Source organism: Sabethes cyaneus, chromosome 3 (genome assembly GCF_943734655.1).
Source record: "Sabethes cyaneus chromosome 3, idSabCyanKW18_F2, whole genome shotgun sequence".
NCBI lineage: Eukaryota > Metazoa > Arthropoda > Insecta > Diptera > Culicidae > Sabethes > Sabethes cyaneus.
In genome coordinates this window covers 42,301,009-42,326,252 of record NC_071355.1, presented here as the reverse complement: position 1 = coordinate 42,326,252, position 25,244 = coordinate 42,301,009, and the positions used below count along the sequence as shown (strand labels likewise).

Below are 25,244 nucleotides of genomic sequence, written 5' to 3'. Positions count from 1 at the left end.
CCTTCTGCGACCAGATCATGACAGATGATTGTGAATTGTGATGTTTCACCACATGGGCGCTACCGGGGAACAGCTGACAACAGGAAATGGGGTGGTTCACACATTTTTGTCTAAACTTTTATGTCCGATGTTGGTTTTAGTAGAACGTCCTGTTTATTACTTTGCTCTTACACAGCTTGCACTGCCTATGCACGATTTGTGATACACTTTGTTGTTGAGTTCGTTGATTCGAACTGGAATAAAAAGCTTAATATCTAATCACTTCGATGGTTAGCACTATCACGGTGCACACACAAATAAACACTGACTGCTGGCCACTCTATTCGACACCGAGCTTCTTCTTCAGCGATTCCGGCATCTCTGGAGGTGGTGGACGCGGGATCGACAGTGCTACTTTCACTCCATCGTAGATAAACCACTGCAACGCGGTTAGTGTACCGATCATAATGATACGTGGCGTCAATCCATGCCACATTCCCATGAAACCGAGTTTCTTGGCCACATCGAATGCGCTTGAACCCTTAGCCTGGTTCAACTTAGACACAACAACATCGGCCGGATGGGACACGATGGCACAGAACACTCCGGCAATGTATCCGGCAGCGAATGTGACAACCAGCTGCTCACCCTTGCTGCAATCGGCGCGTGGCTTCGGTACCACGTGTCTACGAATAATAAACATATTTTAGTAAGCAAAATAAGCATTTGTCAGTTAACATTACTTACTTGTACAACAGCTCGACAGTACGCTCGAAGCAGGCAAACTTCATCATGGTGTACGGAATCTGCCGGCACCAGAGTGGAACCAGGCCCTTGTAGAATGCGGTAATACCTTCCTCGCCCATCATCTTGGGCATGGCTTGACGCATCGTGTTGGCATATCCGGGGGTGGTTTGGATCTTTACCTTGGCAGCCTCCAGCGGAGCCAGTGCAATATCGGCGAAGAATTCCGCCGAAGCCGAAGCGCCCAGATACAGCCAGGTCCGGTACAGATAGGCATTCTCCTCGCCGATCAGATTAGCGTACTGCACTTTGAATACCTCATACAGACCGAACTTGAAGGCACCCTGCACACGAGTGGAGTGGAGAACAGAAAGAGCACGACGTTAGTTTGGGTTGTTATCAAAACTGGTTTTAGGGTATATTTAAAGATGAACATGGAAATAAAACCAAGGGTGCTAACAGCTGAAGCCTTATAAGAATGTTAATGATACAAAAATATTATCATTTGAAATATTATATCACTGATTGGATCCGATTCTATATCAATTATACCGTGAAGGCGCTAATAGTTCCAGTTTTTTTTTAGTTTTACATGCTCCTGAAGCAACAGCAAACGTGACAATTGGTTTATATGCAACTCAGAGCTAAAGCTTTTAAATTTTTTTTGTTCGTTTTAAATAAACTAGAGTCCCTTTATCGGTCCTGACTGCTTTCGCTGGGTCGAATTTGTCCAGCCTTCCTTCCTAAAAAACAATCTGTTTTTCGGACCACTTTCCTCTATAACCTAGACCTACAAAAGACATGGTAGCATCAATACAGTCTAGAACGTAACTCGCTAACTATTTTGGTCAGAAATAATTGGGCAAATCCACTTTTATTTGTACTTGACACGGCCATGGGGTCCTTCACGCTGCTAAGAAAATACTCCATGAACACCAAGGGCCTTGGGAGGGGCCTTTTTTATGGTATATGGTCGTAGCACGGTCCACCGCCATCCCACGGGTCACGGCTTGAGGGTTGGTGCCGTCGTCTCCAGCCATCTTACTTATCTGGTAGCCCCTGAACTTTGCCCGTATAACTGGAGAATCCTGTTCCACAATGCAATTCAGGATTTCCTTGCGGATAGCCGTTAGCTGATCCGCGGTTAGTATAGTGGATGGATAATCATTTAGCGTGATTGCGATGCTGGAAGCGTTCACCATCTCGCTATACGAAATGGCTTTATGAGGTTTGAGTGCAGACGGCCCTTCATTTTTGCACACTTTAGGTCGTTTGGTAGTTGCATATTTTGCGCTCGTGTTTGACTGCCTTTTACTGGCATTGTAGAGCCTCTTGAGCGCAGCATGGTCGTCTGACCGCGTCGCCGGATCGGGTAGATTGTCCGTACGGTACTCCATTTTCCCATTTGGTGAACTCAGGATCAACGACGAAACTAAAGCTCCTGCATACAACGAGTCGCTGTGGAGATTGAAGCTATCCTCATGTTTTTGTTCATTTTTTTTCAATCAATTGAACACGATTCGTCTGAACCACGCGCAATGGAGTCCTGACTCTATTTTTTCGGACAATGATAGGTAGTCCGGCGCCTGAAGTTTTTATTTTTTTTTTGTATTTAAGAGACCCACATGAAGTTTTACGAGTTGCTGGGAAAGGAAGCGTCCGCCGCATCAGAACCCATTTAATGAGCTGGTAGAGTTCAGACCGACTGATATAAATATCTTTCGAATTGGTTGATAAAAGGGCAAGATATTAGCGCTCAAATCCTATCATTTTTTCGTGACGCTCGCATTTTTAGATTTTTTGGAATTGCCTACTGTTTTCGCTAATTCCCAGTAAGACGTAGTCCTACGTCAAAATAGTTTATTCATAACTTAATAAATAATTTCGCAAACATTGTCAAATATATGCATTGTTTGACAAAAGCATTGGTTAGCAAGGTATTAAGATCTAACCTTATTATTACGTAACAGACTTTGATGGAAAGAAAACACCACCCAAACGTCGTTACTCGCAAACGTGAAACTGAATGAAATAAAAATGTGTTCAAGGCCAATTTACCGTCTACTACCTACCGCAAAAGCAGCATGCTCACTAATACAGCGCCATAGGTGTAAAGCGTGCTACGAGAATAGTGTAGCAAAGTGAAAATTCGTAATTGAGAATATGCATTCCGAGCAAAGCAGAATGTGCGATGAGCTCATAAAATCAGTGCTTTTGCTATTCGACTTCCAGCGTTACAAAAGCACGAATGCTTGATTATCGAGGTAACGTTAGATCATGTGATAAAACGTAAGTGCAGGTAAAAAATTTCGCACCATCAGCTGGTGTGTGATGGCGATAGCCACAAACCGTATTGAGGAAAAAATCACGTGTGTATGACTTACCTGGGCGGAATAACCGAAGAATGTTGGCGCCCATCCTTTGGCCAGCCCACGGGCTCCTTCCTCCGCAACGGTTACCTTGAACCCGTGGAACAGATTCTTGTACTTGGCCTGATCGACCTGCAGGCGACATTTGACCAGATCAAGCGGCACAACGGCTGTGTGCGTAAGACCACAGGATAAGATGCCACCGACTGCGCACAGCGCATAGAATTCGTTGGAAGCAAACTCCACTTCTCGACTGGCAGCGGCTTGGATCCTTTGCTCGCCGGACGGCACTAGCGCTCGTTCGGAACCGGCATCACACTGTGCTCGGCTCAATGGAGTCTTAAAAGGTGAATTGCGGGCGGCGTCGAACAAGGCAGAAAACATTGTGATGGGATTCGGTGCTCGATACTTGACGGTCCTGTGTGTACTGTTGTCTCACACGAGCTATGTCATTCGCAAAATGTGCATATAGCCGTGCATTGTCCAGTTGACGATTGCAGCGTTTTGTTGAATCGATATAAAAGAAAAAGGAAAATATAGGTATAAATATCAACATTGCTAACGGCATAGATATAGGTATAGACGTTCTTTTTTCGAATTTATCAACATGTCTTACTATAAACCAATGGTTTTGAATTTAAATACCCCTGCATGGATAGTAGCTGACCAAATTTTCGATGTGTTCGTACCGACGACACAGCTGGGTTTAAAAGCTATTCCAGCCTTGAAAAGCTTCATCTGGCAGATAAGATAAGCAATTTTGGCTCCGGTGGAAAGTACAAAAAGATTACGTAAATATTTCGACCCTGTAGCGGCACGATCCTAGAGGCTTCTATTGAATTTTAATTCGTTCCGGTGCATCTAATTAGATTATGACATCGATGCATCCTTTTTTGCTCAAATGACCTAACTTTTAGCCACGTGGCTAGATTACGGTTCATTGATTTTAGCTACACCGATATGTTATAGTTTTTCAATTATAGAGAACAATCTATTTGAAATTGCTAATCCAGTATATCCAGATTTGGTCATGGTCCAGCAACGAAAGCAGCTGTCAACCCTAGGATAATTATCTCCATAGAAGCTTCCAGTAATACACTACAACCACTGCAATGCACCAAATTCGTTTTTTAAACTAATCGATTTTGCTCTCCTTGTATAATATTTAATTTTATAGCACTCGTCCTAAGCATAAAATTCAAAGTTTTTTAAAATAAAGCAGCTTATTTATTAGAAACATCGATTTATAACACCTCAAAATTCAATCGAGCCAAGTCACGTTTCCTGCACCACTTAAATTGAACTTTCCCGTTAAATTTTACCATCTTTTCGCGTAAATATATTAATTTTTATTTTACAATAGTTTTGGACAACCAAACTATTACTAAATAAACTAAACTATTTTCGAAATTAAACGCTTTTTACCTGGAACTGTGTGAAAAGAACTGCGGCCACTATCGTACTGCGACTGGAAAAGAACCGCTTTTGCTGTTCGGCTCTGTGTTTGGCTGGCTGGCTTTCGTCGATGCTTGAGCTTTGCGCTGCTGATTCAACCACTTGTGCGGTATCACCACTACCACTACCACGACGAGAGGCCAAGCAGGAGGCAGCTAATGCTATATGCGTGTGTGCGTAAATGCTAGATATCGGCGTTGTTGGAATTAGAATGTCGAGGGGCTGGTGTGGCTATCAAACTCATCGGTTTTGATACTGTTACTTTTACATTACTAGTAGATTTACTCTAAAACAACTGAAACTAACTAGAAAGCACAACTATTAGCTAATATTTATTATTAGCTGTTATTTTTATTTTCAGAATCGGTTGCTCCAGAAAAAATTGTCATCTTGTTTACATTATATATGACTACAAAATTTTTACATTGTCACCACCTCCACCTGATTAACTTGAAAAACTGGATGGAATCACCACACCAGACACCACATCATTGATCACACACACCATTTATTGATCACGCACAGCATCATCAACACGCGGGAGTCCTATCCAAAGTAAAGTGAATGAAGGTGAGCAGCAAATTTTATTGTCCAGTGGGTTTGAATTCTAAACCTTCTAAACCCATTTCAAAGGCTGGAAAACGCCACAATAGAAAATCATCCCTATTTAAGCTCAAAATCGATCTAAATCCTAAATTTAAAACCAAAAAACGCGATAATAGAAAATGATCCCAAAATATGCTCAGTACCATGCAGGTGAAGATTAGGTTCGACAAATTGTCTACCCTAACATCTTTCCCCCTATGTTTTAACTACAGAAAATACAAGTCAAACAACGTTAGGCAAATATGATGATCGTGTTGATGTACCGCACCAACCATACAGATAACCAAATTACCTAATTACTGTTGTAGAGCCAAATGCTTTCTTGTATGCATCCTATGGTGAATTTCAGTGAGCCAGCTAAATTTATCTATCGTCGAAATGGCACCGAAAACCAATGGAAAATATGTGGCTCGTGCTATCAAGATAAGCAAAGCAAAGCTGAGGGTATAAACATCCTTCAGAACTTGACCCTTCTTTATTGACAGACTTTGCAGCCCGTTATTAGCGTACAGGAAAATTACCGGGCCTGGTGTAAAGATCCTAGCTGCACCGCCCAGTCGAGATTCGACATACGACGACAGGCTTGTTAGGCCACCAACGTACCCCGGAGCTAACTGGGCGGGCATTATAGAACTTGTCTCTATATTGTACTCATCCTGGGCTCCTCGAGGGTAATTCGTTGAGGATCTCGACAGTCGAAGTTAGCTTCAACTTGACTAAGCTATCAAGTACGTAGGGCCTCTCTATTCTACAGAGAACAGAGACTATAGATTACAGAGACGACAAGGCACTCAAAACCCGCCAAATTTCGAATCAAAGCGAGAGTTACCATTATTTATAATGGTACTATCCGCTTTGATTCAAATTTAGCGGTTTTTGAGTGCCTTTGTCTCAGTAATCTATAGTCTCTGTACCACCGAAGCCCTCGACTTTCATCAGGTGTACGATACTACATATTTAGATCGGCGTAGATTGCCTCCGCCGTCCCAAGTTTTCAAGTAATGAAGTCAGGGTCGTCTGTTTGGAGTTGGCTACTTTTGTTGAAGATCGTTCCTCTTGTTTTAACGCTTCCTTACACGTTCGATAGCGATGTTAAATGATATGCGGGACTGTCCATCGAGCGTTTCGATAGAACCCGAGTGCTCAGAAACTCGCGCGTAGAACATCACTCGCTACAGGGTAGCTATGATCAGCCGTGTTTGTTTGTCATAGCCCTTCGCGCTCAACTGTATCATATGCTGCCTTGAAATCCACGCAAATATGATATGTGGGCATATGTCGGGAGTACAGACATATCGGAAGTAATTGTCTGAGTGTGAAAATTTGATCTGTAGTAGTACGGCGACGAGATAGGCGACGTAACCAAATCTGGGATAGCACCTTATAAGCGGTGTCGAACCGCGTAATACCGTGATAATTACGGTAATCGAGCCGATCGTTTTTGTTGTGGACGGAACAAATCATACCTGCCATCTACTCCCCCTCCGCGAGACCGAATAACAAAAAAACAGCTGGTTATAATTTTTGTTGAATTCAGCCGGCAATCGTTCCTTTCTGGGTACTCCCAGGTTAACTTCCATTTTGCTTGTTGTCGTTGCGCTGCTCATTGAGGTGGATGTCCCCACCCTGTCCCCAAACATATCAGGTGTCAGCATGCATCTTTTACACGATCGGTTCATGTGTGGACTCATCGCTGCGACCAGTATCGTTTATCTTTTGTGATATCGCCCAAGTGTTTGCTGTATGACCCGCACTGCATTTCTTTTTGCGCTAATCACTATTGAATGGGCGATATGCTTATTAAACTTTACGCGTGCTTGTGTGTATTGGGTTTGCTCTACTTTACCCACTGCCCGCCCAGATAGCTCCGGGGTACGATGGTGGCCCAACGAGCCAAACGTCGTATGTTCGAATCTCGACTAGGCGGTGCCGCTACAGAGTTAATAGGATCTTTACACTTGCCCCGTAATTTTCATGTACTCTAATAACCGGCTGCGAAGTCTGTCGATAAAGAAGGGTCAAGTGCTAAAGGACGTTTATACCCATGGATTTGCTTTGCTTTGCTTTACCCACTCGTTCCTCTGACCAGTACATATAGGATATTAACTACAGGAGTGATTTTTTTGCATTGTCGAAAGACTTCAGTGGCTAATATAGAATTCAGTTTGAAGGAAGGGCAAATGAGGGACCTTAGAATAAACCCATGCTAAAGTCACTTGACATCGAATGGTCTGATCCGAACCCACGACCACTCGCTTGTCAAAGCAGACTTGGTAACCTTGCGGCTAAGGAGCTCCCCTACAAAAACGGTTCAGTTTCTCATGGAACCCGCGCCTCTCGTTAACTCGAATAGTTGTTCTAGTTTCTCATGACATCTGTCCTGCTCCTGATGCCTTTTACTCCTAAGGATCATAGTCGACTCATTTCGCGCTCGAGGATTAAACGGTTAAACCTATGCCGCCTCTTCCGCCTTCGTGTGTCGAATAACTTTGCTTCACAGAGGAAGGTAGAGCCTCGTCTAGCAGGCGCGCGATGTCGACCTGGATGTTCAAATCAAGTCATCGATTCTACCTCCGTGAGATAGTTGGAAGTATGCTACAATTACGAAACTGAATATGTAAAATCGGGTATCGAGACATCTGTGAAGACAAGATAACCTGTTTCGTGAGGGACTGACAATATCATACGAAAACATGAGTTAAAAATCATTTGTATTTTAATTTCATCAGTAAAGCAGGATTTCATTTTAAAAATCAGGATTTTTCGCTGTACACACTTAAAAAAACACCGAATTCGGTAGAATTTTACCGAAATCTAAACAGCTGAACGATCGGTAAAAAATTTTATTGCACCAAACATTACTAAAGGTCCGTAAACTTCGATATGCACTACCGAAATTTTTACGAAATTTTTTACGTTCAGTTGTTTAGATTTCGGTAATTTTTACCGAACTGTTTAATTGTGTAAATCAGAACGCCAGGACAACACATGCGAAAACAGGGCATGTCCAGGTAAATAAAGACGTGTGGTCACATTTTGACCCTTTTCAAGGCCAGAAAACTCGAATACAGAGAGCATGATACGTGGAAAACAGCACGTTTGATGGCGAATGCCAGAAGATAACAGATGAGAACCAGGAGTCGCATACTCACTGCGGTTACCGACTACACGTCAGAACAGACTTTAAGGCGGCATACAATTCAGTCAAACGAAATGAGCTGGGGCAGAAAATGCTAGAACATATTTTTTCAACGAAACTAGCTACGCTGATTCTGCCTATCACCAAGATGTTTTCCATACTTCTTGGTTTTGTGGATCAATATTATCGGTATCAACCAAGACCAATGGAAGAGGCCTTTAAACCTTTCAAATGGAAAAGAGCGAGATTGGTAATTACCATCAACAGCACCAAAACGAAATACATGGTTGCTGGCAGGTGTCGGCGCTTTTGTCAGGTGTCCGAGGGGATTAAAGAGCGGCAGCCCAGAACCGACAGCACTGGGAAACCATAATCCGTTCGGCGCAGGATCGATAACGCATCGTCACCACTAAATAAGTAAAGTAAGTGATCGCTTTAAATCCTTTTTAAAGGCCAGAAAACGCGTAAATAGAAAATAGTCCCAAATTACATCAAGTTCGTCTAAGTTCAATGTTCAAATGGTAAAATCAATTGCAGGGAAGATGTAGTTTACAGTTTTACTTTCGGTGCATCAATTTGATCCAGCGACGGGAATAGTCTGTCACGAAATCGCAGGTGTATAAAATTGTCTTACTGGTTCTGAGAATCAAGTGTCCTTACGTGTGATTGGCTCATACGTTCGTTCTTGACAGCGCCTATTGCTATATTTATGTAAACCCTATTTCAACGGTGATTCGATAAATTTTTATTATATTCACTATATCAATCAATGCATATGAAAATTTCTAATCGATTGGTGCAAATACCTCTTAAATCCGTTGAAAAATGGCCGAGTTATAGCGCGCAAACTGTAACCTTTTCTCGTTACATGACTAACTCGTTGATCTAAGAACTATAGTAAACGAAAATTCGACGTTGAAGCAGGAATCTATTTTTAGAGTCCTGGTAGAATCTATAGGCAGTCGCCGGCTGAAAAAATAAGCTTTTTGTTTGAAAATTATTCGAATTTAAATATAATATGCTATAAACATATAATTGGCTACAGATCTTACAGGAACATTTACATTTCAAAATAAACCAAGAGACATTTCGAAGAGAGAATCCGTTGTTTTCACAAACAGCAATCAGTACAAATCTTACCACGCGTTTCTTATATATACTCTTACATATTTCACACATATTGGTGCCTCACATACTACACACCGGTCATGTTCGCTCATCCTGGCATTGGACGACAATGTTCGTAGCATTGGGCTTAGGCCGGTCGATCGTTGGTGACAATAAAGGCGTAACAACATCCCGAAGTTCACTTTTATTGTTTTCACAGCTTAATTCCTGAAGCACCCTCTCGAGTTCAACTTCGTTGCTTGCTTCCAGCATTGTGCTTTTAATTGTTTCGCGTAAAATTATCTGCATCTCGTCGGATGCTCCCAAGACAACGAATGGGATCTTTTTGCCATCAAGCTCCTTCCGCAGTGCCCCTAAACCGGTAGCTGCTGTGTAATCGAGTTCTAAAAAATAAATAATTTAATCAAAAGAAAAACATTCGCGAGATATGTCCACTAACCGTGAACCGTCCGGCAATCCAAGACTACAGGGATGTCTCCATGCTTCTTTATCGCTTTTGAAATACCGTTTCGAACCCACTCGACCGCAGGGAAGTAGAACAAGCTGTGTCGTGGTCGAATGATGATGTATTGAACGTCGGAAGGTGTTGTGGCAACGTCTACGCTCAGTATCGGTCGTGCCGTTCGATATACTACAAACGCCAGATCTGCCAGTACCCCCGCCAACAACCCCAGCTCGACTCCAATGATTAAACTTAGTACAAATGTAATAGCACCAGGAACTAGCTCCCGCTTGTTACACCGCCAAAGCGGTCGTATCACTTCATATTCGATCATAAAAACAACCGCGGATATGATCACTGCACTTAACGCTGCCTTTGGAATGAACTGGAAATAAGGTGTCAGCAACCCTAAGGCGAGCAACACCAAAGCACCAGTGTAGATACCTCCGATGGGTGTTTTCACTCCACTGGCATGGTTGACAGCACTTCTCGAGAACGACCCCGTTACTGGAATTGAACTGAAAAACGATCCGAAAATGTTGCTCAAAGACAAAGCAATTAACTCTTTCGTTGGATTGATACCACTGCCGCCGAAGGCCTTTGAAATGGCAACATTACCCAGCACGGCAATTACCGGAACCAACACAATATTGACATTTAGCTCAGATGCCATCTGAAGAAAATCCCAATCAGTGACGGTGTTATTGGCTCCGGGAATCTGAGTAGAGAAGGGCGGCAAATGGAATCCAGGTATGCCACTTCGTACGGTACCGGTTAGAATGAAAGGACGTGAGCCGTTGCGATCGAAATAAAATGCTATCAAGCTGGTAACCAGCACCAGCAAGGCATTTCTTGCCGTTGCAATCAACCACAGCGCCATGCCAAGCGCTTTTCGCCCGCGGCTAGCTTGGGGCGCTGTTTTAACATCTTTCAATTTCTACAAAATAATTAAGAAAGTGTATTCTGAAATCACGCTACGGTGTAAAATTAATTATACTTACTCTCAACGCTAGTAAAATTCCGATGGATGTCAGTCCCAGTACGGTATCCGGAATACGTGCATTTTCGATATTTTTAACCACGGTCGTAATAGTTTCTGTAAATCCAGCGCCTGAACCGCCCCGAATACCGAGTAGCGCTTTCAGCTGTGAAGCTCCTATAATCAGTGCTGTTGCTGATGTAAATCCAACGGTCACCGGTAACGAGATGAGATCAACCAGTGCACCTAAACGCAAAACTGCCATCAACAGCTCAACAACTCCCGCTAGAAAGCACAGTAAAATGGCAAACTGTGGTCCAGAGTTTCCTCCATATCCAGTATGACGACTGGTCATCAGCGCAAGCAAAGCAGTTGGCCCGATTGTCACTTCACGACAGCCACCCAACAGTGCATAAACCAATCCACCGACGAAAGCCGAATAGAGCCCATACTGGAAATAATGAACCGTTCAACAATTCAAGTTAGCAGCGTCACCTTAAACAAACCGACCTGCGGTTCTAACCCAGCTAGCGTAGCATAGGCCAAGCCCTGGGGCAGCACCGTCAACCCAACTGTTATACCGGCTATCAGATCAGCCACTGCATACTGTGCGTTATATCCTCGAAGCCATCGAGCCCCTGGAATGACTTTTTCCACCTGCGTAAGACCCATGTTTCGATGAAAATACCTCAAACAAGACTGTTTGTTGATTTGGTTTGCCGGTAACACCGCTCGATTCTTGTTTGTGTTGCGTTAATGAATGAACCCACAAGATCAGCCACGTGCGGTCCAAACGAAGAAAGAGAGGTACTAATAACTGTGCAGCGGTATCATCGTCATGCTATTATACACCTGTATTGCATTCCAATACCGCCGTCAATGGAAAACCTGTTTCGTGGAAGTAGAGTACATTATTAATTGTTTGTTTTTGTTGGATTCCAAAGAATTTCCTTTGGATGCTTCAAATTGTTTAGCAGCATTTTCAAATACGTTATAATAAATTTTATTCAATATTTCGGTTATCAATACCGTCAAGCGTTAAATCGATCAGTTGCTATCACACATTTTCTGGTGTGATTAGCAGTGGTATAGTAGGTATTTAGAAAGTTTTAGCGTAGTGTAACTTCTAGCGATATCAGGAGTCAACATTCGATGGCTAACCACACAGCTGTATGCTAATTAACATTAACATTCACAAACTAGCTGAAGAAGTTTGCACTAAAAGTGTTTTAGTTGTTGAAATATTTCACGTAATGAACATTTTAATTGTTTGTTCGTAATTGATAACAATATTTCGTAATGATCTAATAATAGAAGTACAGGGATACCTCGATATAAGACAATTTTTGTCTTATATTGAAACAAATCCCTTTGACATAGCTGGTAGCGATACCAGAGCTGATTTTCCATTCTGAAACCGGCGCCATGAAGATGTTCATTATTTCAAAATAACCCCAAAAATAGTAAAAAACTAATAGTTCAAAAGCGTAAACACATAACACAGAGCAATACTGGCGACCGCTAATGCATTTTTTTTTTAAAAACCATGTTTCGATATAAGACAATTTCGATATTAGACAACTTTTAGAAATTATAAATTGTCTAATATCGAGGTATCCCTGTAGATTCAAAGTTCACGCTATTGCTTGCAAACAATGCTTTTACGCAAACAATTACAATCACTTAACTGGCGAGATAAACTAGGAAAATATCCATAACACAATCTGAAAATGAACTATCGTGCAGTTAGCTTCGAGGTACGATCATGGTCCAGCAAGCCGCTCGTCGTATGTTCCAATCTTGACTGGGCGGTGGTGCTAAAGTCAGTAGGATCGTTGCATTAGCCCCGTAATTGTCCTGTACTCTAATAACCGCGAAGTCCATGTGCCGATAAAGAACGGTAATGTCTAAAGACGGTTATACCGAAGGCATTGCTTTGATTTCCTGCTTCAAGAATTACAAAACTAAAATAGATAAAATGTTATATTCTGATCCCTTTTAACCTAGAACTACGGTTTTGATTTCTATGTTGGGGTACACTTTAAAAGTACGAGAAATGAGCATGTAACGAAAGGTGGTTATGGTTCGCCCGCTTATAACTCAGCCATTTTTCAATGGATTTTAGCGACATTTGGAACAATCGATCAGATTTTTCAAAAAATTGATAAAATAGCAAATATTTATATATCCATGAAACACCAGCGACACTGACATACTATATATATTGATTACACTGATTTGTAAAATCATTATTGAAAAAAGCATAAATAGTAGGCATTATCAAGAAAGAACGAATCAGCCAATCACATGGAAGCACTGTTTTGCTTCCCAGACCCTCTACGCTTTACGACTAACTGATACACCTGCGGTTTCGTTTACTTTGAACTTTGATTCTAAAAAAAAGTAACCGAACCCTTGCTTTCCAACAGGACAGGAATTATTCATTACCAGCAAACCTGGACAAAATGGAAGTCCTGCAGGTAAACAATTTTTGTAAAGATTCGAAGCTTCGCTCTTTGATCGATGTTACTATTTAAACATTGAACCTAGATGAATTCGATGTCCTGAAAGTAAACAAGTGTGCAAAAGTGTAAAACGATCCTTTCAATAATCCCTACCCTTCGATCGATCTGATCATTTGTACATTAAATCTGGACAAAGTTGATGTCCTGAAAGTAAACAGTTGCAGAAAAGAACGCACCTACCTCTCCTCTTCAACCGATTATATCAATATAGGGTACGGGAGGATATTTTCAGCAGGTTTCTAAATTCAGCCTATTTGCCTTTTCTTTCGCCAATAAAAATACTTTGCTGACATACAATTTTAATATGTTATAACTATTTTCTCAAGACTGTAAGTATAATCTACTATTTTTTATTCAAAGAAAGTCAAAACCACCTGTTCTTCCACTAGAACTAGGCCATAGGCCGAAAAAACAGATGCCTTCACTTAATGGGCTGAAAATACCATCCCGTACCCTACTACAAAAAAGTATGAAGATCGCTGCGCTGACGTAGAACTACGAATGTAAATGCAATTCGATAACGCTGGACATTTTTCAAATGTTCTACAGCTTGTTACGCAAATTTATAACTTTGTTAGATGAGGTCGAGATTATACTTTCCAAATGCATGCGTCTTGTGTATCAGTTTCTTCTAGATTTGTAGTTCTATAAAGAATTAAATCACCAAGTCACAATCACACATGCTTTGGTGATTGGCGGTGATACCACATTTTGTAGATTTTTGAGTGGTTTGTACAACCAAGTAGTGATGTCCGTTAATCGTTCCATTAATTCAACTAATCGAATAACACATTGGATATTCGAATAATTTTTAATCGAATACTGCCAGCACGAGCAGTTGAATTAATCGAATAGTTCAATGAGTATGAATAATGCTTGTTAATCGTTCATAATCGTTCGATTAATCGAATTAATCAAAGAAATATCCGAATATTTTTAATCGAACACAACTGACACGAATAGTTGAATTAATCGATTAGTGCAGACAACGCTCACCGTTTAATCGGTAATCGAATAATTGAAAATTTCGAACATCACTAGAACCAGGTAAATTTAGATAACTGGCTGGAAAGTACACACCAGTTGACAATCGTTATACGTTTATTGGCTTAAAAAACTGGCTTAAGTTGGCTTAAAAAACATAAAATGTTTGTCATTAAACGCAAAAAACTTTTGACTAAACAGTGAATAATAATCAATTAATCTGGGTTATCATTCACCAAACTATTTCACTCGTATCAATTTATTCGAAAATACTGTTGGGTACTACTGCTGCAGCAATTTCCAGCGAGTGGTTTGACGAAGAGTGCCAGCGAGTGACTGATGAGAAGAAGAGACCTAAAAGCCACATGTTGGCTGCAACTGTGACACGCCAGAGTAGAGAAAGATACCAAGCTGCTAGAGCTAGAAATTTTATCGTCGTAACAAACGCCAGCACTGGGATCGCGTTCTTGTGGAGGCGGAGAATTGCTTCGAAAGGCAAGATACGAGAAGCTTCTTCAAAACGATCAACGAAATCAAGAACCGGACCGTGTCAACTCTTGTTATGTGCAACGACAAGGAGGGGAGCCTGATTACCAAAAGATCGGAAGTGGCCGAGCGTTGGAAACAACATTTCGATGTACTGTTGAATGGCGAACAAGACTGAGCTGTTAACAGAAACAGGATAATGATTAAGGATGATGGACAAGCAGTGGATCCACCAACTTTGGACGAGGTTAAAACAGCAGCTAGAGAGCTGAAAACGGCAAAGCAGCTGGAAAGGACGGCATCCCTGCCGAACTTTTAAAAGTCGGAAGCGAACGACTGTATTGTGCAATCCATCAGGTTACACTGAAGGCATGTGCTGAGGAGGAACTACCTACGAACTGGTTAGAAGATCTGAAATGCCCTGATAGCAATCATCGGGGCATCACTCCTCCCTGTTCACTTTGCGACAATTCCTCGATAAGTTCCGTAAATTCAACTTGCAGACCAACCAGTTCTTTATTCAAGGCGGCGTACGATTCACTTAAACGAAATGAGCTGTGGCGGTTTATGCTTGAGCAAGGTTTTTCAACAAAACTGACTTAGCCTGATACGCGCTACCCTTGATGGTTCAAAATCGAGCATTGGAATAGCGGGTGAGACATCCAACTCGTTTGTGATGTTAAATGGTTTAAATGGTGACGTTAAAAGGCGTGCAGAGAAGCGGTACCATCATCACGAAATCTCACATAATGATGCTAGGGTTTGTGGATGACATCGATATCATCGGTATTAACCGTAGAGCTGTGGAAAAGGCGTACACGCATGTTAAGGCTGTGAAGAGGTTTGTCATAAACCATAATTGTTTATCATAAATAAAGTAATCGAAGATGCGGATAAAACACGGCAGGCTACAGTGGGCTGGCCAAGGAGTAAGGATGCCGGAGGAGAAACCAGTGAAAAGAATATTCAGCAAAGAGTCCGACAGAGGCCGTCGACTACGAGGCAGACCCCGTACCTGTTGTATGAGAGCTGTTGACGAGGATGATAGAATAGCGGGTTGGGAGACCGGAGCGTGGCACCCCAAGACCGAGAAGCGTGGAGACGACTCGTACATTTGACCCAGATTGTAGATTCGATAAGCGGATTGTCGCCGTAAAAGTAAGTAAAACCAAGAAATACTTAACTCTCTAACGGGCGACATCGTAAAAACGATGCGATCAAGCCAATGACTATTTTTTATGAAAGTACATTCAAAAGAAGCTCATGTTTTGATTTTCATGAAAAAATAGTCATCTGGCGGGGCATCAGGTATAAGAAATAGTTCAATTTCCCTTTTTTGTTTTTCATGTCCAACCCTTTACGCAGACATTTTTTCAATTCAAATTCAGATACAGAATTGAAATAAAGCATGTAAATTACTGACAGAAAAAAATTGCGATCAATCATTTTGTTCTAGATGTAATTTTTCTTTAAAAGTATTAAAGGAAATATTCACGCAAAAATATTTTTTCGGAATTTTTCTGAATTCTTGATTTTAAAAGATGATAAGTTTTAAACGCTTGATCAGAATGTATTATCTAAATATCAAGAAATCTATCCTAAACACATTGCTTTTGTATTGTCAATTCAAAACAAATTTCATGTAGCTCTGAAGCTTCAGAAGCGAAAGCCATCTACAGATGGTCTTACCCGTTAGAGGGTTAAATTGTTGCGTTTGAGTGCCTAAGCTAGGTGCGATACCGTCTGATTTCCGCCTGCCTAATCTTACAATTCCTGAGTGGTGATTTGAGTTTTATTACAGTCTTGTAATGGTATTTATGGTCAACTTTGGTCGTGTGGTCCAATATGGGAGTGTCGTGGGATCCTCGTTGTTGCTTGGCAAATAAAGTTAGGCATAACTTGGCCACGGGACCCTGCCATGGGAATCGGCCAATCAGGAACCCCTAAATCAAGGTGTAACTTCGAACCGATGACCGACTGGCTGGAGGGATGAAAACATGCCAGTTACAAACGGAGTGCTTTGGGCATCTTCTCAAAGCTTCTACGGCAATGTTTGCAGTTTCAGTGAGACAGCCGGCCTTAGTAAAAATCCAAAAATTATCTCTATAATAGTATCTCTAGGGCGAGACAAGACGTGCAGAAGAAATTTGATTGAGGAGGGTGGTTTGAAATAACACTTACAGGTTCGTCCTTTTTACCTAGCTAGAAAATTCGCGGATTGAAGCAAGCTAAAGAGAGTCAATATAACCGCATTCGAACGCACCTTTTCTTCTAAGCCATGCGATTCGCAGACATTAGGTCATATGAATAAAAGAGTTAGAGCAAATGCTCTCATACGATTTAAACGAGAAAAGCAAAGCAAACTGTATTATTCATACGGCCTATTGTGTATTTTTTGAAGCTTCAAACAAACTATCTCAGTGTGCTTCTGTTTGCAAATGGTTTCATTAGAAAATCAGCCTGGTTTTTTTGAATCATATCGAAAAAATTTTAATTCTTTATTCCTCCTATCTTTTCGTTACAGTTCTTCTCCGTTCAATGACGTAAAATAGGTGTGTATTTTAACGCACAACAAAAGATACGACTAAGTAAGCCCCGCACGTGTGGGCTCCTAACAAGAAAACAACAAGAAAATACAGAAAACAAAGATAAAGCCGGCAAAGCCGCACTTGTTTAGGGATAGGTATTTAAATTATACTATACTCCAAAAGCACGTGATGATGAAACCGGTTGGAGTTTGGTTATTAGAGTAAGCAGCGATAGAGTATCGGTTTTGTTTGCGCCGAGGAAAGGTTACAATCTCTCCGGTAATTTTTAAGACACGCATTTCTTTAGACTTTTTCTTACGAAACTATGCATAAGTGAAAGGGAAATTTTTATTAGAATGTTTTTGTACGCACCATATGGTGATAATTACAAATATTACTTCACGATTACTGACAAAATCACATTTGTTGTGAGTGTGAATTTTCACCCAGAGTTCGACTTTGACATTTGATTTAATTTTAGTAATGAATTAATGAGTATCCAATCAATTGATATCGCGACTGTTTATTGAAGCTGATTTTTCTGTTTTGTTCTAGTTTTGAACACTTTGTCTTTAAGCTATTTTCTAGCAACGATAATTGATCTGGTGAAATTGTTCTTCGACGGAAAACACCTTTAACACTCGTTTGTTAAAAATCCGAATATAAAACGAAACCTAACACGACTCAATTAACAGTCTCTTGCTCCAGAAATCATGTTCTATAGTGCTGATTGATGCGTTCATCAATTTTGTACAACATCGTCTATGGTGTTTACTCACAAACGCATTGTGTTTTAATCAAAAGCCGTATGATGACGCAAAAACGATGTACAATGAGGTACTTACAAGTGGTTCACTTTGGTTGCTTTGGGCTCCCAGAGGCAGTTTTTTTTTGTCTATCTTCCAACCAATATCTTACTCTGCTGCAGCCTTTAGAGCTTCGTGTTGATTCGGACTCTGCCAATGCCGCGGAGTAACTGATTGAGACAAACTCCGAAACACGCTGACCGCTTCGTATTGTCCAAATATGTTTAGCTACTCACAGTCAATCAAAAAAGACGTGGCACAGGCGAGGCAACGTAGGAAAGGTTCACTTGATGCACCTCAACTCGGGTGTCTGTTTGTGTAGATGCCAGCCAGATGGATAAATAATGGCTATAGTAAATCAGTTGCTAGTTCAAAATCTTGCCCAATCAAAAACATGTAACACTTTTTTCCGATCATAAAAAAAAGTGTAAAAAAGTTTTATTTTTCCCATGTTGTGATCGATAATTTTATAATTTTAATGTAACTGTTTATAAACGCAAAATAATTTCTGGACATGGAATAAATTAAGAAGAATGCAGAATCTGTTGGCCAAATACATACAGTCCATCCACAATCATGGGTCACACGCAATTATTAGTCACTTTTAACTGCAACTGCGTATTTTTGTTATAATATTACTTATTGATAGAAAAAATGATTTTTCATTAGCAGATATATTCATTTTGTACTACTAAACAAGTCAATAGTATGCCTGAATGCCGAATAAAATTTGTTTTGATTTTTTTCATTTTGCTACATAGTCGGGTAGTCAAACTATCGCTGAAATAGTAAACATCTGAACATGCGGCTAGTAAATTCGTAAGCCTCGTAAATATAAATCTAGAAGAATTACATATCAAAAGCCATGCTCGTATCAAAACAAAGATAAAATTTGTATTCTCCAAGAGGAAAACACATGTTTTATATAAGTTTTATGGACATTCGAAGAAAAATAAAACTGACTCATAATTCTGGCTTTAGTTTTCAAAAGGTCGCATAATGCATGCAAAAGGGTTGATTATGCGACCTGCTGAAAACTAAAGCCAGAATTATGCCATGATTTTTTGTTCAATTAAACAATGAAGTTCAACAATGAAGAAAATAATGGCGTTCAGATAATAATAGGGATTTAAAGCAAGTTAAGTTTTACAATATAAGTTATAGTTAAACTTAGACCGTCATGATCGCCTTGAAATCAAATCAGGAATGACAGTAGAAGCGAAAAAAAAACAAAATAATCCCAAATCGTGTGTTCTTGCAGTTGAATCAATATATATAGAATGCCAGTGTCGCTGCAGTGCTCGTGGTAAACATCACACATTTGAAAATTACGTATTTACACTGTATGCGCATATGTGTGAGTGATCGATTCGAAACGGGAATCTGATCGTCAAACTAAAAAGGCAACCCAATAAAAAATCCTTCTGCTTTTCCGTAAATCACGTAGGATAAATCACCCGATAGTCGTTTTGGGGTATTTCGTCGGCAGGAAAATTTTCTATTGGGCAATTTGACAATGTAGTTCCCGTATCCAAGACACGAACCAGCAACATGTTTGCCACCAAAATATCCATGAAACACCAGCGACACTGGCATTCTATATATATTGATTATACTGTTCTTGCACCGTTTTAGACGTATTATTTCTGAGTGACTAATAATATGTACCAAATTGACTCATAATTTTTACCAGTGTGAATTTTGTTTTTGCCCATAACTGTAGTTTTAGCTAGACCAGCACTTTTTTCTTAATTTATGCAATTTTAAGATGAAATGAAACATGAGAGCAGATATCCGATAAACTGATTATTTAATTTTTCAGATAAATGGTTTGTTTTAGAGTGGATAAAAATATATTTTGTAGAGCGACGATTCGTTAAGTGACCCATAATTGTGGAACGATTGTATCACTTGAGTAATCATTGAACAACACAAAAATATTCTCAGCTGTGGTATAGTCGAATTTTAGAGCATTTTAAATCGTTTCCCGATTCTTATCTGATTAGCTTAATTCAGTTTTTTATTTCATGTTGACCACTCTAAACCACAAATAAATAACAAAATTAGTTCTCCGACCGTTTGTCCAATTAAGTAATCTTCGCATAGCTTAAGAGAAAATTGAAAAAGTGAAAAAAAATATTCCGTGTTCATTGTAACGTGTAACAGTTGTAATTATTTATCCAAGAAGCGTTTTGTACCTAATTTGTAAGGAAAAGCACGAGTATATTTTAATTATCCCTTCCAATTTTTGGTGGTTGAGATTAATGGAAATTTGAGAACAATGTTCGCCTCCCATGGATAGTGAATTTTGAAGGCGATGAACATGAAGTTGTAGATGAGTTCATATATTTGGGATCACTGGTAGCCACCCTAAGCCTAACACGAGTTAGGGAATTTAAAGACCCGTTCTACCTGGTGGTCGAGCCTGCTTCACCCTTCCAAAAACAATTCGATCAAGAAGCATGCACTGTCGCATAAAGCTGACAAAACAATAATCAGACCGGTAGTCTTTTATGGACTTGAGACTATAACTGCTGTAACAAACTTTGCTTGGGAAAGATGTTGTATTAGTGCGAAAGTAGTTGAGGACTAGTAGTGCAGGCGTAGGAAGCACTACACCAGAGAGTTCCTATCGTATTCCTGGCAAAAATCGGAAGGCTAAGAAGGACCGTACACGTCGCAAGATTGTGGCACCCGGACCCCACTCATTTGCAAATGCTATGTTGTATCATCAGGCCGATTTTTTATTTATGCACACATTTCTCAAGCTTTACCTAAGTAGTCTTACGTTGGATAGCAGATACTTCGAACTACGACGACATCTAAATGGTTTTCATGATTGATATTTCTCAAACTTACTGGTCCTGAATGCGTATAAGTGCTTTGTAATCTCACTTTCGCGTAGATAAAATTCCACTCAAAGAGACTCAACAGAACGACAATAATCACAGAGCTAGGACATCAACATATCTTTTAAGAATCATTACTCGTTAAGGGTGGCCAACCCCAACGATTCCACTGAATGATGTTATTTACGGGCATTGTCTTCTTATTCCCTCAATCCGTCCTATACTGAAAGCCTCAGCAACTATTTGGAGCCCATATTCTGTTGTTTTATTACGCGGGATCGCAGCACTTCAACCAAGATTTCTGCGCTATGCGCTGAGAAATTTGTCTTAGCAAAATTCAATAGAAACCGCCACACATTGAACTTTGCCGTTTGATTAACATGAATACCCTGGTTAGAAGAAAGAACATTTGGTAAGCAGTGGTTCGGTGGTACACCACCAAGTGTTTTTTCCCCGGTAGAAGAAAGTATAATGAAACAAAGGCGTTTTAATGACCCTTCCTTGCCTAATTTTCTGCTCTTTCCAATTTCCTTCTACCATCCCCTATTGTAAAAAAATCTTTATGAGAAATTATTCATTTTAGTATTTTACCAATATCAAGGCAAAGTAAAACTTACGCCCACTTGGGAATTTAACTAATTGGTGACCCTTCAAAAATCTTTCCAGGTATTTTTTCCATTAATTTGGGACTTGATTAAAGTTGTATCGCCGTTAGAAACACAAAATTATTTTTGCAGTTTTCTAGGATTTTGCAAGTTTACAGTTTTATAACCTTTTTCGCGCGCATCGGAAGCTTAAAATTAAAAACTAGAATAAATCAAAATGTTACCAAATCGTATTAAAAAGAAAAATTAGAATCAAGTATTTATTGTCATAAAAAGATATTGAATATCTTGAATGATATTGAATATCGCCAAAAGGTGGCGGTCGCCACTAGAAGGTATTATGGCGATTGAAAATATGCAATGAATTTCCTGTAGCTTACTTGTGCGATAAACAAATGTATGTTTCTTTACGGTTGGAATTAGTGTTGTTGGTTAGGTTGTTTCAGCTAGTAGTACTGGAATATATTTTTGGATTTTGCCAACATTATATTGTTGAGCACCAGCATGGATTTATGCCAAAGCGCTCTACTGTGACCAACCTTTTGTCGTTTAGTTCCTCACGAATGGTTGTAATCATGCTAATTTATTTCGACCTGACAGCAGCCTTCAATAGCATCAACCACGAAATTGCCTTAGCCAAATTGGAAAAATTAGGCTTTTTGCGGCTGAGCTATCAGCTGGTTACGTTCGTATCTCGTTGATCGTCTGTTAGCTGTAAAAATCGGTAATAATTCCCGGGATCCCTCAAGATAGCCACCTCGGACCATTCATTTTCCTTATAGGGTAAATGATTATTATAGGGTATTTTGGCCTGATAAAATTTAATCACCTTATTTGTAGGGCACCCTATAAAACACCCTAAATTATTTTGGAACACCAACGACTCTGTTTAACAGCAAATATAGTTAACGCGTAGCAAGGCAATGCGCAACGCGTAACGCAATCGCATTTTATCAGTCAAATTTGCATACCATGCAAGTCCATACTTACCAACTATGCATAACCGACATAAAAGTTTTTTATAACTGAAATTAAATCAACATTTTTTGTTTTAGGTTTGTCAAACATAATATTATTTAATGCTTACAACAAAAATTAAAAATTGCTAAAGATTCGCGAACACAGGACGGTCCTCACATTTCATCGAATGGTAAATAAAAACACACACCCAAGTGGCGTTATTCAATCAAACTAACGCAATGACAGTGACAGAGAGAGTTGTCAAAGAGCCACTTGCGGGAACTCACAGCACGCAAAACGTCATCTCCGAGTGACTCAGACAGCACTCGCGGAGTTTGTCATGTGATATTATTCTCACTCGCTAGTCAATCGATTTTGGAAGTCACCAGGTACGTTCAACCAGTGCTATGAAAAATTAATAGTTCTTGAAAAACTGAAGATTAATATTGATTTTTATTTTCATTAAGGCTAATATGGGGGCGTCCGCTCTACCGATTATTATTTTCTCGGCCATTTTTGGCGTGATTGGCATTGTTTTGCCAATCATTGCGCCAAAGGGACCGAACCGAGGGTAAGTATTTTTCTTTCCTTCTGTGTGCTAACAGTGGCCTTCACTTGTTTTTTGGGTCACCAACTAATCACTATTATTCCTGGTTACAGAATTGTCCAGTGCGTTCTTATATTGACGGCAGTCACATGCTGGTTATTGTAAGTTCCGACCTAACAGATTCGTAATTTTTTTTTCATTCATGAAATATTTTCATTTATTTAGCTGGCTATGTTGTTATATGGCCCAGATGAATCCACTTATCGGTCCCAAGCTACACCAGAACACTATTCTTATTATGGCACGAGAATGGGGCAATCCACTTCCGGATATGGAAGGTTGGGAACCTGAGCATAATGCGGACCATTAAATTGGATATCGTTTGCCTCACATCACCAGTATAGTGAAAAATGCAAGTAACACGGAAAACATTTGTTGAAAAAATGCATAAATATTCAATCCCAAATAGACATCAAAATTAAGTAAGAATCCTCTTACGTTTGTCGATGACACATGAGCATCATGCGAATGTAAATTCCTGTCGCAACTCGATGAATTATTCTCATTGGGGACGATGCTAATGTGAGTTTTATAGAGCTAAAATAATTCCTGTCGCGAAATTCAAAATATAATATGATAATCAAAAAATTGCATGTTTTATAAACACAGTAATTGAGTGCATAGATGCCCTCAATCAAATTTATGCAGCGAAAAATGTATGGAGTAATTAAGAGGAGTTCTTATAACACACACTATCTAATAAGCCAATCACGAAATTTAATGGACATTTCTTAGTACACCATTATGCAGTAAGCCAAACGATTTAAATGAAAATGATAGCGATCAAATAAGATGTACTATTTTCCAGCCAAACATTCATTAGCTATATTGGATTAAATATGCAAGAAAAAAAATATGGTAGCATTATTAATCACGCGTACATGTATGTTACATACCAAGCAGTAGAACCAATAAAATATATGCGGTAGATGAAACCATATTTTAAACAGCACTATTCAGATTAGTATTTACTATATGAAAAAAAATGTCTCAGTACCTTTATTATAGAGTATAAGTTATAGTTCATTTGTAAACATGTTCTGCAAATTCCTGCATAGGATTCAAAATGCGTAAAATAGGATATAGTGAACAATCTTACACAAAATGCAGCAATCACTTGTAAACTCAGGCAAATGATTGCTTCCCCTCTTCGCCTAACGGTCCCATGACGAAAAACAGCAAGTGGAGAAAATGAGAATTAAAGTATTTTGTAACCTTTGATTACTTTTGCTCCCGCAGCTTATCCTCAAGCGAACGTTTTGTTATAGATTTGGTAAAATGATCAAGTCTAACTCAATAATTCAAAAATTAAATACAGATTATCAACGATCGTCAGTTTGACTTGCGAATAATTTTCGATTGAGTCAGGAAAATATTCGCATAACGGTCACACCGTTAATGATTTTTGGTATATTTTTCAATATTCTATAGGCTATCACTACGACATGCAATTTTCAGCACAAAGTTGTGTAGCTGTATGAAGCTGGTCGAGCTTAATAGGGTAAATGATTTTGAAATGGACCTAGTCGAATTCTGATCTTGAATGGACCTATTTTTAAAAAAGAATTTTAGGATATAATTATCAAGTCTTTGTACTGTATTTAGCTTTTATGTTTATCTTTAATCATTTCTGAACGTAAATATACTAAAATTAAATTAAAATTATAGCCAAAACTACTTTATTGCCGCGTATTTAAAAGTAGCTGTTTTTCAGCGTTTTGGCAGTCACCATAGAGTGTTTTCAAACTGTTACTACCCGGAACCCTTCTGGTTTGAAATAAAACAATACTCTTAAAATCATGCTAAAATATGTGTAATTTCAATTTAGGTATTTAAAAGTTCAGTAAAACCAGTAAAATCTTCAAATTCTTGAAAAATGTTAACCCCCTTTTTTGATCTTGAATGGACCTAGTATTGATTTTAGAATGGACCTAGTTTTGCGCTCCGAGACATCACTGCCGGTAGCTATCATTGCCTGCCACCAACGAACACGCCGTTGTATATTCCATAAAACTGCTTGTTGTCACTATAGTATCTCCGTTTATAATTAATC

General features: G+C 39.6%; 3 protein-coding genes across 4 annotated transcripts; 1 reads left to right on the top strand and 2 right to left on the bottom strand.

Annotated features, from left to right (window-relative positions):
* Positions 1-128: 128 nt before the first annotated feature.
* Positions 129-4,625, bottom strand: LOC128744770 (phosphate carrier protein, mitochondrial). The gene is made up of 4 exons (XM_053842000.1): positions 4,518-4,625; positions 3,108-3,536; positions 727-1,067; positions 129-665 (listed from the first exon to the last, which is right to left on the bottom strand). Exons 2-4 carry the CDS (start codon positions 3,474-3,476, stop codon positions 320-322), a joined length of 1,056 nt encoding a protein of 351 aa, XP_053697975.1. The 5' UTR covers positions 3,477-3,536; positions 4,518-4,625; the 3' UTR covers positions 129-319.
* Positions 4,626-9,071: 4,446 nt separating this feature from the next.
* LOC128741185 (sodium-independent sulfate anion transporter) lies at positions 9,072-22,729 on the bottom strand. Of its 2 annotated transcripts, XM_053836805.1 has the most exons (6): positions 22,712-22,729; positions 22,615-22,649; positions 11,352-11,729; positions 10,864-11,292; positions 9,860-10,799; positions 9,072-9,803 (listed from the first exon to the last, which is right to left on the bottom strand). In XM_053836805.1, exons 3-6 carry the CDS (start codon positions 11,511-11,513, stop codon positions 9,499-9,501), a joined length of 1,836 nt encoding a protein of 611 aa, XP_053692780.1. In that variant the 5' UTR covers positions 11,514-11,729; positions 22,615-22,649; positions 22,712-22,729; the 3' UTR covers positions 9,072-9,498. The 2 variants fall into 2 exon arrangements, with proteins under 2 accessions (XP_053692780.1, XP_053692779.1); XM_053836804.1 differs by lacking the exons at positions 22,615-22,649; positions 22,712-22,729 and adding an exon at positions 18,210-18,417.
* A 213-nt stretch (positions 22,730-22,942) lies between these two features.
* LOC128742298 (V-type proton ATPase subunit e 2-like) lies at positions 22,943-24,161 on the top strand. The gene is made up of 4 exons (XM_053838627.1): positions 22,943-22,973; positions 23,052-23,155; positions 23,245-23,292; positions 23,357-24,161. Exons 2-4 carry the CDS (start codon positions 23,058-23,060, stop codon positions 23,499-23,501), a joined length of 291 nt encoding a protein of 96 aa, XP_053694602.1. The 5' UTR covers positions 22,943-22,973; positions 23,052-23,057; the 3' UTR covers positions 23,502-24,161.
* The last annotated feature ends 1,083 nt before the right edge of the window (positions 24,162-25,244 follow it).